The sequence below is a fragment of the Oratosquilla oratoria genome, chromosome 1 (assembly GCF_046742065.1).
Source record: "Oratosquilla oratoria isolate Oo_2021 chromosome 1, ASM4674206v1, whole genome shotgun sequence".
In the NCBI taxonomy this organism is placed as follows: Eukaryota; Metazoa; Arthropoda; class Malacostraca; order Stomatopoda; family Squillidae; genus Oratosquilla; species Oratosquilla oratoria.
Genome location: NC_134777.1, coordinates 84,414,542 through 84,429,546, shown reverse-complemented (window position 1 = coordinate 84,429,546; position 15,005 = coordinate 84,414,542). Strand labels below are relative to the sequence as shown.

The 15,005-nt window shown below is 40.9% G+C and overlaps 1 protein-coding gene across 2 annotated transcripts in view; it reads right to left on the bottom strand.

Annotated features, from left to right (window-relative positions):
• The window catches only part of Lst8 (MTOR associated protein, LST8), a 93,748-nt gene that overhangs the window by 62,981 nt on the left and 15,762 nt on the right, over positions 1-15,005 (bottom strand). For both annotated transcript variants that reach the window (XM_076174405.1, XM_076174482.1), the window contains exon 2: positions 1,843-1,966. In XM_076174405.1, coding sequence (XP_076030520.1) covers positions 1,843-1,966 — 124 coding nt within the window. The remainder of the gene's footprint in view (positions 1-1,842; positions 1,967-15,005) is intronic.

Genomic DNA, 15,005 nt, shown 5'->3' with positions numbered 1-15,005 from the left:
ACACTAATGTAAGGGGTAATCATAGCTAAGTTCATTAAATACATATTTGAAAATTTCATTTCATCTACTATAAAGCAATGTGACACCCCCTTAAACTATGGACACATGCCCCTAAGACATTTGAACACTAGGCTGGACATTTGAGCATGTAGGAGCTAACTGTATTAGATCTAAGCATCATTCCAAATCCATAGGAATGCCGAGGATAGAGGGAGTTAAATTTTACAAATCACACATAGAGAGGGTATTGTAGGGTGTAGTGGTCATTAGCATCCTCTCATGACAAGCTGTTAGTAGGTATACATTATGAATAGCCAATGAAGATAGGGGAAAAGGTTAATAATTCAAAGTCAGTGGAAAAAAGAAATCAGCAACCTGGTGGCTGGACGTTTAGCAGTGTAGTATGACCCACGCTTTCCTTTGACTGGTAAGGATGTTGACTGGAGAAAGTTGTCATTTAAAATAGAAATTGTGTAATATCTTTCTTTAAATTGAGTTGTATTTGGCTGAGCGGGTTAGGGCATCGTTACTTGTGGCGAAGGTCGAGATAAGGGCGGTTCGAATCCTGCCACCAGCTAAGTTGAACCAAGGGTATGGTTCATTAAATTCCACACTACAAAGCCCTCTGTGAGGGGCACTGTCCTAGCCTCCCGATAGGGGGGGAGTGTGTGACGTTAAACCATATCATCATCAGGTGATGTGAGAGTGTATTATGACTCATGCTTTCCTTTGATTGGTAAGGATGTTGATTGGAGATAGTTATCATTTAAAATAGAAACTGTGATATCTTTCTTTAAATTGAGTTGTATTCAGGATACAAAGAGGATTTGTGATTAGTAGATGATGCGAAAGTGTATTATGACACACTTCCCTTGATTGGTAAGGATGTTGACTGGAGATAGTTATAATCTAAAACAGAACCTGTGTGATATCTTTCTTTAAATTGAGTTGTATTTGAGATACAAAGAGGATTTGTGATTAGTAGGTGATATGAGAGCATATTACGACTCATGCTTCCCTTGATAGGATGTTGATTAGAGGTAGTTATCATTTAAATCAGAACTGTTCTGTGTAAATCTTTCTTTAGATTAAGTTGTATTTGGGATAAACCCAAGGAGAATTTGTGATCAGTAGCGAATTTATTAAGTAAACTTATTGCAGTAAGCCTAAGAGTTCGAGCCCTGGGGATTGTGAACGTAGGAGTGAGTGAGAGGTGCATATCCCTACAGGTGCCCATGGAATGTAATGTAGTTGGGCCCTGTTGGGTTATTATTCCTTTGTTTTGTGTAAACTTTTAGGAAGTTAAGGAAGGAAATAAATGAGATTTGTGTAAAGGGAGGTATTCTTCCAAGTGTGGCAAATAGAATCTCAAGGCGACTGTGCATGCAAAAATAAAAAGAGGGGGACTGTGAGTTGCATTCAGCCATCCTATCTTTTCCCATCCATAAGATAGTAGTTGGAACAGGCACAATAGTTCAATAGAGACCCTTGGATGAAATGGGATTTGATTGTGCCCCATTTGGTGATAAACTTGTAGTCAAGGTGGTAAATATCACAATCGGCATCTACATTGAAGCATATCAAGTTGCTACCCATTGGTCAATAATAATAATAAATCAATACTTAATGTAAGTAGCCATTCAGGTCTCTACACATACATATACAAAGGGCTTTTTCCCCCTTACAAGGAAGGTAGCCAAAGCCAAAAAAGTGCCATTTAATCCTGTCACATCAGTGCAACAGTCATTCATCCTTCTTTCTTGTCAATAACTCTTAACATACTCAACTAAAGATCCTCTTTGGTTTCACTCGAGACTTTAATTTTCAAAACCAAAAGGATACTGATTCTGGATGCTGAAGAGTACGTTGACAAATTCCACTATGTGCCTGCCATAACTTTATGGTGTGATCATAGCTTCCTGTTGCTAAAATAATCTGCTCTGTATCATCATTTGCCATGTTGATCCTGCAAAAGAAAACAAATTTATTAATGTGGCAAATACTTGGCAAAAGGTACAGATGCTTTTTAGGCTTTCAAAGCCTCAGAGAAGGCATAAGATAGGGTCAACAGCCTGTGAAGTATGTTGAGGATATACAGAGCAGGAGAAAGTCTGTTTTTTATAAGTGTAGCTGTAATAATATGGGTAGGGTGAGATCAGAGAAACATGTTCAGAATTACAAGGTCCTTCTTCAGGAGATGAAGGAGCGTGGGAGCTGTCACGTAGTCTGTGGGATCCTTCCGAGGATCTACACTAACACATGTTGGAACAGTCGAGCCATAGGGATCAATGAGAGGATATCACGATTGTACACACAACTGGGATACCACTTTCTTGATCCTTGGTATCTCTTCTCCAGGCGTCATGACCTTTATGCTTCTGATGGGATCCACCTGACTCACAGAGGCAAAGATGTTCTTACAAACCTCATTGTGGGAGTTTGTAATGAATCAGTTCCTTTTTTAAGGTAGAAACTCAAAGGGAAGGTGAAATAGAGTGTACTGGGAAAACAGAGTAGGGTATAGTAATAATGTAGAGCAATATGTCAGTGTAGGACAAAATATCATTTTAGGATACACAGCCTAAGAACATGTACATCCTAAACTCTTCCTACTATACTCCTGGTTACCACTATATAGTCCATTAACACTATCTACCACCCTCTCCCATGTATACTTTTGCTTGACTTTCTTCCTAAACACTGTATTTGCTATCAACTTTCTTTCTAGGCATATCTCCACCATCAACTCTCCACTACGATTTTTTCCTGGAACTTCATACTTCCCAATCACTCCATCTATTGGTTCATTTCCTACCCTAGCATTAAGGTCTCCCTAATCCCTCTATGCACTCATTTAAATCTATTTAAAAAACCTCCCTTTCCTCTACACTCTTCTCACTACCAGGCCCATATACACTTACAAAAACCCACATCTCCCTTCCCAGTTTCGCCTTTATCCACATTCACCTTGAAGAAACTTCTTTCCACTCCACTACATGCTTACCTATCTCTTTACTTACTAGCCACCCCTTCTCTCTCTTGTCCTCTCTTCACTCCTGAGAACCTCCTAACAATGCTTCCAAACTCACTCTCACCCCTCCCTCTGAACTTAGTTTCACTCAATGCCAACACATCCATCTTTCTTCTCACGAACATACTGCCTATGTCTCCCCTTTTACTCTCATCTGTACCACATCCACACACATTAAAAGACCCAAACCTTAGGGTACTGGTTGGAAAACTCCTAGACCCTCTTATGCCTTTACTTTTTTTAGGAATGTCCCCTTTGGGGCTACAGGGAGAAGGATGCCTAGTCCTAATCCCTGTCCCGTTTTTGTCACCTCTTATGACTCAAGTGGGAAGACTTGGTGGCAGTATTCTTTCCCCCCACCACAGGGGGAAATATGCAGTATATATATATATATATATATATATATATATATATATATATATATATATATATATACATTTATATATATATATATATATATTTATATATATATATATATATATTGAGAGTGGAGAATAGGTGGAGAAAGAGGAAAAGGGCAGAGGGTAGGGAGGTACTTAGAGTGAACTGCTTAAATGAGGAAAAAAGGAAAATGAGTATAAGAAGTTGAGAGAGGAGTGGGAGAGAGTAAAGGATGGAGTAGAACTAGGAGTGGAGGAGGAATGGGGATGGTTCAAGGAGGGAGTCATAAAGTGTGCAAAGATGGTGTGTGGAACAAGGAGGGTGGGAGCAAATAGAAAGAAGGGTAGTGAGTGGTGGGATGAGAAAGCAAAGAAGGGGGTAGAAGAGAAGAAGCAGGCATTCATAGATTGGCTACAAATTAGGACGAGGGAATCGTATGAGAGGTACAAAGTAAAGAGAAAGGAAGTTAAGCATAAGATAAAGGAAGCAAAGAGGAGAGCAGATGTGAAATGGGGAAAGAGTATGACAGAAAATTTTGAAAGTAATAAAAAGTTGTTTTGGAAAGAAGTTAAAAGAGGAAGAGGAGGCGAATCAAGTAGAGAAGAAAAGGTAAGAGGTGCAGATGGAGAGATGATAATGGAAGAGAAGGCAGTGAGAGGAAGGTGGGCAGAGTATTTTTGGGAGTTGCTAAATGTGAAGGAGGATAGGGAGGGAAAGGTAGTTGTAGTGGGAAGCGCTAAGAAAATGAGAGTGATGAGTGAGGAAAATGGAGGAGAAATAGGGAAGGATGAAGTGAAAGCAGCTGTTAAGATGATGAGAGCAGGTAAGGCACATGGGTTGGATGGATGCCATGCAGAATGTCTAAAAAAAGGAGGTACATTTATGGTGGACTGGCTGGTGAGGTTATTTAATGTTTGCTGGAGAGAGGGTAGAGTGCCAGAGGACTGGAGGAGTGCCTGTATAGTTCTGCTTTACAAAGGAAAGGGGGACAAGTGTGAGTGTAGTAGTTACAGAGGGATCAGCTTGTTGAGTGTAGTTGGGAAGGCTTATGGGAGGGTCTTGATTGAGAGGATTAGGAGAGGAACAGAGGGAGTAATTGGTGAGGAACAGTGTGGTTTTAGGACAGGTAGGGGATGTGTAGATCAGATTTTTGTGGTAAGACAGATATGTGAGAAAGCTATAGGAAAAGGTAAGGATGTTTTTTGGGCTTTTATGGATCTGGAAAAGGCTTACGACAGGGTAGACAGGGAGGCACTGTGGGAGTATATGGGATAGGAGGAAAGCTGTTAACCCCTTCCATACGGTGCCGCACACGTAGGCGTCATGGACTTAGATCTCAGTGGCAGCAGCCAATGCCAGCCGTACGACGTGTCGTAATAATACTCGCATCATAAAATATAGTCACCGCTTATATCGATCGTTCTCTCTTTCACCCGCGAATTTTGAATACCACAGAGAATGGGATTCAGGGCACATTTTAGAGAATGTTAAAACACAGGGGCGACTACAATAAATATAATCAAGACGCCGATATGGCAGCCTCGCGAATACACTCGCTCCCCATGACGCCTACGTGTGCGGCACCGTATGGAAGGGGTTAAGAGCAGTCGAGTTTTTATGAGAGTAGTAGAGCTTGCGTTAGGATTAGAAATGGAGAGAGTGAATGGTTTCAGGTAAAGGTGGGACTTTGTCAGGGGTGTGTTATGTCGCCCTGGCTGTTCAATCTTTACATGGATGGGATGGTGTGAGAGGTGAATGCAAGGGTAGTGGGTCAGGGGTTGGAGATGATTAAAGAAAATGGAGAAAAGTGGGAGGCGAGCCAGCTGTTGTTTGCTGACGACACTGCGCTTGTAGCAGGATCAGAGGAGGGATTGAGGAAGTTAGTGACAGAGTTTGAGAAGGTGTGTGAAAGATGGAAGCTGAATGTACAAGGGGAGAGAGTGACAGTAGGCTGGAAATGAGCATTAAGGGTGAGAAACTGGAGGAAGTGGATAGTTTTAGATACTTGGGTGCGAATGTGACAGGAAAGGGAGGAGTGGGGGTAGGGGTAGAATGTAGACTGAGAGAAGTGAGTAAATGCCTTGGTGGATTAAAAAGTGTAATGAGAAATAGACATCTGGGAATGGATGCTAAGAGGAGGTTATATTTACCTACCTAGTTGTATTTACCTAGTTGTAATATACGGGAGGGGAGCTATGCTCGTGGTGACCCGTCTTTGTATCTCTCCGCATCAAGTTTTATCTTAAAATCTTGTATAGTGTTTGCACATACTGTTTTGTTGTCTAATTTATTCCATGTATTAATCGCTCTGTGTGGGAAACTGTTCCTTTTCAATTTTTTTCTATAACTATCCTTTTTCAGTTTTTTTTCTGTGTCCTCTCGTTTTACCGTTGTTCTATACTAACAGGTCATTCCTGTCTAAAACTTCCATTCCTTTCATTATTCTGTAGATAGTCAGCAAATCTCCTCTTTCTCTTCTTTGTTCCAGAGTTGGTCAGTTCAGTTTGGATAGTCTTTGCTCATATGTTAGTTCGGCAAAAGTCGATGCTAGTTTGGTTGTCGCTCTTTGTAATCTTTCTAGTTTCTTAATATTCTTTTTGGTACTGGGTGTCCAAAGTGATGCTGTGTACTCAAGTTTTGGTCTTATTAGTGTAGTTAGTATTTTCTTTATCATTTCTTCATCCATATAAGTAAATGCCACTTTGAATGACCTCAATAAATTGTAGGTTTCTCCGAATATTTTATTTATATGCTGATCAGGTTTCATGTCCTTTCCAATCATCACTCCAAGATCTTTTTCAGAGTTTGCTTTTTCTATTTTTTCTTCTCCAATCTTTTGATATTCTGTTTTTCTCTCTTTCCAAATTCCATTATACTGCATTTCTTTATATTAAATTTCACTTCCCACTTTTGAGTCCAATTCCATATTGTGTCCAGATCTTGTTGCAATGAGTTGCAGTCCTCTTCCGTTTTTACCTTCTTAAGGAGTGATTGTGCCAACAGCAATGTATGGGGCAGAAACATGGAACATAAGAGAGGAAGAGAGAAGGAGTTTGAATGTGTTTGAGATGAAATGTCTGAGAAGTATGATAGGGGATACTAGGCTGGATAGAGTGAGAAATGAGGTGAGGAGGAGAACAGGGGTGAAAAGGGAGCTGGGAGATAGGGTTGATGAAAGAGTATTGGGATGGTTTGGACACATGGAAAGAATGAGTGAAGAAAGATTAGTAAAAGAACTGTGGAAGGCGGAGGTGGAAGGAGTGAATATGAGGGGGCGTCCTAGGATGAGATGGATGGATGGGGTGAAAGGGCCTTTACAAAAGAGAGGAATGTCTGTAGAGGAAGGATGGGAGAGGACAGAAGATAGGGGTGAATGGAGAAGGGTTGTGTATAGATGAGGCTGTGATGCATGAGGGGGAGTGGGTGGGGGATGGGGGGTGAGGAAGTATGTATGAGAAAAAATTTGATGCAGCCCAAAGGGATTTCTCCCCGTCTTCTCCTTCCCTGCATGAGGGGACGGAGAGGGAAGGTCGCTGAATTTATGAAGCGGCCTTGCTGTGGATGTGCTGTGTCTTGAGACACTGCTTCTGACCCAGGGCAGTGGACAGGATGCAGGGATGATCCCATCCAGGAGGTGCCAAGATAGGAGGGAGGGAGGAGGGGAGTGGAATACAGTCAAACCTCGGTTATCGAACGCTTCTGTTCTCGACCAAATCGGTTTTCGACCAAAAAGTTCGAGAATTTTACGTCTCAGAACTCGACCAAATTTCGGCTCTCGAACAAACCGAAAGAAGCCGAGCGTACCCAAACGCGGCTCACTCGCGAGCCGAGAGAACTCGAACGCTAAGGACACTTCCTCCGTAGCACATTTGCGATCAAAGTTCATTCCGAGCAGACGCGTTCGTTCTTATTTATGTAAATCTGACTTTTTTTCATCTTTGCATCGTGTATTAGCCCCTAATCATGGGTCCAAAGAAAGCAAGTTCAAGTGGTGAAGAAAAGAGGAAAGTAGTGCGCAAAACTATTGAATTTAAAAAAGAATTAATAGCGAAATATGAATCTGGCGTTCGTGTGTCTGCGTTGGCTAAGGAGTTTGGGATGGCGAAATCGACGATAAGCACCATCCTAAAAAATAAAGACCAGGTTAAAGCAAGTGATGTGGCTAAAGGATCAAGTGTTTTTAGCAAACAAAGGCCACAGGTATTGGAGGAAGTGGAGAAACTTTTGCTGATTTTCGTAAATGAGAAACAGTTAGCAGGTGATACTCTTAGTGAAGATGCAATTTGTGCCAAAGCAAGACAATTGTATGGAGATTTGATAAAAAAAGATCCTAGCATTATTCCGGAAGGGTTTGATTTTAAAGCAAGCAGAGGGTGGTTTGAAAAGTTTAAGAAAAGAAGTGGGATACACTTATTTATGGTAAACAGTATACAGTGCAGTTTATGGTGTAAAATAGTAAAAACAAAATTAGAAAAAGTTGTTTTTTAGACTTGGAACGGATTAAAATTATTTACATTGATTATAATGGGAAAAATTGTTTCGGTTTTCGAACAAATCGCTTTTCGAACAGCCTTCTCGAACGGATTATGTTCGAAAACCGAGGTTTGACTGTATATGGGAAATGAAGTGGGTGGGAGTGATTTCTGTGCCTTTTTCTTTTTGGCTTCCCCCTGTGTAAGGGGGAAAAAGCCTTTGGTATATGTATGTATGTATGTGTGTATATATATATATATATATATATATATATATATATATGTATATATATATATACATATATATATATGTATATAAATATATATGACATTTGAATAAGCACTATGAATGAATAAAAGGTTGCCATTATTGTTTTGAAAATACTTATTATATTTTGTTAATTAGTTTTTCTTGTATTATCATATCCTTCTTTACAAAACTCTTTACATTGAACTTTCCTCATGGTGAATTTTCCTGATGGTCAATTTTCACTATGATGAACTTTCCATATGGTGAACTGATGGCAGTGGTTTTTCCCAAGGTGAACTGAAGGCAGTGAACTTTCCATACACACTTCTGTCCATCTCCTCGTTTTTTCCTGGTCACTGTATTTACCTAATTGTAGCATACAGGAAAGGAGCAATGCTTGTTGGGTCCTGTCTCCTATTCTCTGATTTTCTAACATACCTAGACTCAAATTTATGTATGGTTCCAACTTAATCTATATTTCTGATTTCCAATTATCATATTTAGATCTGAACTCATGTATTGTTTGAGCTTGGGGTATATCACCTAAGCTATTCCACATATTTATACATCTATACTGAAAACTCTTTTTTTCACAACCGTTTGACATGTGGTCTTTCTTGATTTACTTCCATGACCTCTTAAAACCCTCCCATCTTTAATGAGAAGATCTCTTCTATCAATGGAATCCCCTTTAGTGACCTGAACACTGTAATCATGTTACCTCTATAAGGCCCTTAACACTTTCCTCTAAGGCTACAATTCTACTTTGTAGAGACTGCAGCTCTTCAGAACTGATCTCTGGAAAACAACTACTTGCCATCTCCCTGTTAGGAAGAGCTTTCCCTGCTTGACCTGACCTGATGAACACCATCTTCCCCTTACTGCCTCCTCTTCCATTAACATTTGTCCACCTATACCTTGTATCTTTTCTTCTCTACTTGACTTACCTCCTCTTTCTCCCTGACTTCCTTCTAAAACATCTTTTTATTACTTTAAAATACTTTGTCATACTCCTCTCCCATTTTACATCTACCCTCTTTTTTCTTGTTTTGCTTCTTTTCTTTTTCCTTTGTACCAATCCCCAAATGCACACTTCTTCTCTTTCACTACCTTTTCACTTTATCATCCCACCACTCATTACTCTTCATTCTATTCCCTTCCATCCTCCTTGTTCCACATGTCATCTTTGCATACCTGGTCACTTTCTCCTTGAAACACCCCCATTTCTCTTCCACTACACTATTCTATCCTTCACCACCTCCCACTCTTCTCTTAGCTTCTCCACTCTCAACTTAACTTCTACCAAAAAAATGATCTGATATTCCCCACTCTCTCCCTTAAGAACATTGACATTTAAACCTCTTCCTACTGTTCTCCTTGATAGCACTACATAGTCCATTAATGCCTTATCAACCACCTTTCTATCCACCATCCACTCCCAAGTGTATTTATGCTGGACTTTTTGTTACACATTGTGTTTGCTATCATCGACTCTCTAAACAGATCTCCACAATGATTTTTACCTGGCACTCCAAACTTGACACAGCCCGAAGGGATTTCTCCCCGTCTTCTCCTTTTATGCATGGGGGGACGGAGAGGGGGGGGGGGTCACTGATTTTATGAAGTGGCCTTGCTGTGGATGTGCTGTGTCTTGCGACACTGCTTCTGACCCAGGGCAGTGGACAAGGTGCAGGGATGACCCGTCATCCAGGAGGTGCTAAGATAAGAGGGAGGGTGGAGGGGTGTGGAGTGTATTCAGGGATGGAATGGGTGGGAATGATTTTATGCCTTTTCCTTTTTGTCTACCTCCCTTGTAAGGGGGAAAAAGCCTTGGCATATGAATGTATGTAATCCAAACTTCCCTACTGCTTCATCTATTGGTTCATCCCCTACTCTAGCACTGAGATCTCCCAATACCACTACATTGACATTTCTCACAAAACTCTCTAAGCACTCCTTTAACCATTTCGGTACAATTATGCCCACATAGATGTCATGAGGCACAAGTAGGTGCCGGAGGATGCCAGCGTCAGCATCTTGATTATATATTTTTGTAATTGTATGTGAGTTACCCTCAGATTCTGTGAACTGGTTTGATCATGCTTTCTGTGTTTATTATTACTCAGAGTAAAAGAGAACAAGTAATACAGCAGTAACTTTATAATTTATAATGCGAGTGGTGTGATGAATTGTACGTTTGGCAACTGATACTGTGCATGGGAATTTGAGTTGAGTTTCATTTAATGCCAACATATCAATCTTTCTTCTCACAAATATACTGCCTATATCCCACACACATTAAACGACCCAAACCTTAGGATTGTTTGGAAAACTCCTCACAGATCCTCTTATGCCTTTACTTCTCATAGGAATAGAGTTACAGAGAGTAGGATTCCTAGTCCCATCACTTAATCCCATTTCAGCTGCATTTTACAACCTTAGTGGGAAAACTCTATGGCAGTATTCTTTCTACAATATAAAGTCATTGCTATATTACTCATTCTCTTTTACTCTGAATAATAATAAACACAGAATATGTGATCAAACCAGTTCACAGAATCTGGGGGTAACTCATGTACAACTACAAAAAAATATATACAGTATTATCAAGGAGGTGCTCAGATGAGAGGGAGGGTGGGAGGGGTGTGGAGTGTATTTAGGGATGAAATGGGTGGGAGTGTTTTTATGCCTTTCCCTTTTTGGCTACCTCCCTTGGAAGGGGGAAAAAGCCTTGGTATATGTATGTATGTATGTATTATCAAGATGCTGATGCCGGCATCCTTGTGTACCCACTCATGCCTCATGATGCCTATGTAGGCATCATTGTACTGAAGTGGTTAAGAGGGGAGGGAGAGCATAATGGAGGGACAGTTGCAGTACAATAAAGTAGCATAATTTCTCTATAGAGACTCCCTTGAACACAGGCATAATGATGTGTGGCTCTGGTCCCTAAGGGTGCCCCATATAGTCTCTAAAGTATCAGCTGCATGCTACTGAGTAATCTATACCAGACAATAACATGCAGCCAATACCCCGGACAGATACACAGGAATTACATGGCATCATAATATGTACTCCCAACATTAGAAAAGCAATATATGAATGAATCAATCAATCACTGCCTTGTGTTCTACTATGTGTAAAACCCATAGCACCACAGTGACTGGCACTGTCCTTAGAACCTTCTACATCTCTCTGGGAAGAAACTTTCCACTCTTGTCTGTGTTGCATCAATGTGGGACTGTTTCAATGTCATCAGCTAAAAAGTATTGGGATAGGAGAGCAGTCACTGGTAGCTCTCCACATGAGAAAATTGTAAGAAATAAAGCTGAAATTAATAGAGAGCTTGGGGCCAGTCTGGAGACCAAATATCAGCCCTAGGGCTACACATTCTGGTGCAGGTGAGGGAATTGATGAGTTTAGAAAATGGTCAGCTATGCTGTCCATCTTGCAAGATTGCCACATGCAGGTATCTGTCATTGGTCCCTGCAATGTATGATAAAAGTTACACTTCATACACTTTATACTGAAAAAGTATGTATCTAATGATGTCCTTCAATGTTATGTCAGGCTTTAGGCCAAAGCCAAAAATTATACTAATGAGCAGAAATGTGCACTGTGTACCCACTATCATATGCTTCATAAATACAAGGGGAATGAAGAAAATGTACAAGCTGCAGAACTATGAATCATGCAGACAACAAATACATTACGCATCCAGTATACAGTATCTGGATGAAATAATAAAAATTAGGAAGAGTGTTAGAAACATTTCTGCATAAGTGATATTATTAACGAGCTTGGAGCTTGTAAGAAAATAAGAAGGAAAAACAGATACCATGGCACTTTCAAGAAAGCAACATTACTGTCCATTCCCATGATTTTGTAATGAAATTTTATTTTACCAAAAGTTTTCTTTCCTATCTGAACAAATCTAATTTTCCTTTCTATTAGAAATAACTCATTTCATATTCATACTCCCAACCCCTACTCCATCAATTTGGGTGACCACACTGGGAAATCAGGGTTTTGGGTGGGGTAAATGGATAAAACCAGGGGTATCTAATGGAAATTATTGATAAAATTACTCAGTGCAATTTCTTTTCCTTACCCTAACCAAACAAAACATGACTTGTCCAACCTAATCTGACTTTAGTTGACATGACCAAACTTGACCTGATCTGGCCTCACCTGACATAACCTAATAGTGGGTGTATGTTACTTATCCAGGTACTTTGTCCCCATGAACCTCTCCAGGGGTGTGCATATTACTGGCCAGGGTCTCATTATCCCCTATCCCCATGAAGCTCTCCAGTGGTGTGCACATTATCTGGCCAGGGGCTCTTTATCCCCTAGTGGGATGAACTAGAAGGAGAGCTTTCTTTCCAGATTCCCCAGTGGTGAGCATAATACCTAGCTAGGGGTCTTCCACAAACACAGACCCCTGGACCCCTCAGTGGGGTGTATATTACCTGGCCAGGGGCAAAGCCTTCCAACCTCCCTTGCCAAACATGTTCCAGCCTTAGTTTCCTAATATCTGATACATTTAATGACTATGAACTAAAAAATTTTATGAAGTCCTTTCCAGGCAAAGAGTGCCAAAATATACAGTTTATAGACAATATGCCAAGACTGGAATGGAGCTGTTCTTTTTGAGTAAAATTTCTGCACAGTAGGCTACCATCCACCTGACCTTCAATCAAGGATGTCAAAAATCAATGTTTAACCCAAATTTGACGGGCCTGAGATGTTGTTGACGCATCTCACTCTCGGACGTCTTATCTACTTAACTTCCGCGCATAGCGGGGTTTCTGTATAAGGCCAGGGCCCTTCAGATTCACGAACATGTATTATTTATTATTATGTGTTGTGATGTGTTCATATGAGAATAAAATTTGTAAGACATCCTAAATTTATGTAAGCTTGAGTTTGGTTGCTTATATTACTAAGAGAAGCTTCAACTACCTTGTTTTTTTTTTTATTTATTTATGTATATCAGGTTCCATCCTTTACATATATGTTTATGTAATAAATATAGTGATCACAAAATAATTTTTATTGAATTTACAAAAAGGAAAATAATAAAATTAGAAGCACCACATATATGCGGCAGCCCGTCCTCTGGTCCACTGGTGGTCAGTCTAGAAGACATGTCTGTGTTCTGCGTAGTTATTGAAGCACTTCCCTGGGCAGAAACCTAACTTACACTTGGCACACCAGTAGAAGGAGTCTTTTCTTGTCCCACTTTCTAAGCGACACTGGCGACAGCGTTTTCTTTTCTTGTCTGGGACTTCAGTCAAAAGATGACCTGGTCGTACACCTATAACTCCTGGTCCTGGTGATGGTGAGCGGCATCTGGTGTGATGAGGTTGAATAAGGTCTTCTATCAGCTCCAGCCTGTCATCCAGATGTGATTTGGTGCTTCCAAGTGCCCGGTGAATGAGATGAGTGTTCACAATGGCAGTGTCCAGCAGATGAAAAAATAACTTTATGTACCACTTGTTGGTTTTTCGCGGTACAGGGTACGATTGTGCCATTTGATCAGACAAGTCCACTCCTTTCATTCCTAGATTATAATCTAGGATGGCTTGTGGCTTGTGGCGTACCTCTCCCCTCCTGTTGGGTGGAAGGGGTTCCATGTTGTCTCTGTGCATTGTTGAGAGGATGTTTACTCTCCTCTTGTCCATCCAGGATATACATATCATGCCTGTAGCTGTTGACCGTGATGTTATCTCTCCTTTCTTCTTTACTACCATATCTTTTGGCATGAACTTTCTATTCATCCTTACTGTGCCAGCCACATTTGTTCGCCTTGCCTGGAGGTAGTGAAAAAGTTGTGGTGACGAATACCAATTGTCCACATACAAGTCGTATCCTTTGTCCATCATGTCAGCCTTCGTCATCAGATCAACAACTGCCCTCATAGCCACTGGATCATTTCCTGGTTCCTTCCCCATATAGACCTTGAAAGCTATGGTGTAGCCAGCAGCAGGACCATCACTGCAGCACAACTTGTATACCTTCAGACCAAACCGTGACCGCTTTGAGGGATTATACTGGACAGCATGATGTCTGCCACGATATGCCAAGAGACTCTCATCGACTGTCACAATTTTGGGGGATGTATAAACAGTCTTGAAGGTGAAGTCAAACATATCAATGATGTGCCTTAGCTTCCACAACTTGTCATTGTCCTTCTGAGGATCCATATTATTGGAAAAATGCATATTTGATGCAATCATGGAGTATCGGTCCCTACTCATGGTCTCACCAAATATTTCGGAGTGCAGAAGTTTGCTTTTTGACCAGAAGTGCTGTGCATGCGGACGATTCTGCACTCCCATGAGAAGACGGAGACCTATGAAGGCCTTCATCTCAGTCTCGTCCACAGGTGTCCAAGGCTTCGAATGGGCATAGGCTTTGGGTGGGTTCTGGCTGGCATATGTGTTTGTCTCCTCAGCAAATTTTCCCCACATTTCAGGAGGGAATAAAGAGGAAAATACATCAGACACAGTGGAGTATCCATCCAGATCTTCATTCTGTACTCCTGGAGAACCAGAGAAAGCAAATCTCCTTGGTACGTTATTTTTCTTCTTCCACTGGAAACCAGATGTACCTGGTGCATTCCTGTCGTGCTCCTTCCTCACCACATTGGCTAGCGGCTCGTCCGAGTCTATTGATGAATCATGTATATTTACATAATCCAATTCTCCCCATTCTTCATCACTGCCCTCACTTGAGCTGTCCACGTCCTCAGGATCCCAGTCAGAATCGCCTACTTGTTGTTGTGTACCCGAAGTAGAGGGTACAGGTTGTTGTGTACCCGATGGTACAAGTTGTGTTCCACTTGCAGATGGAATGGCACGCCTTT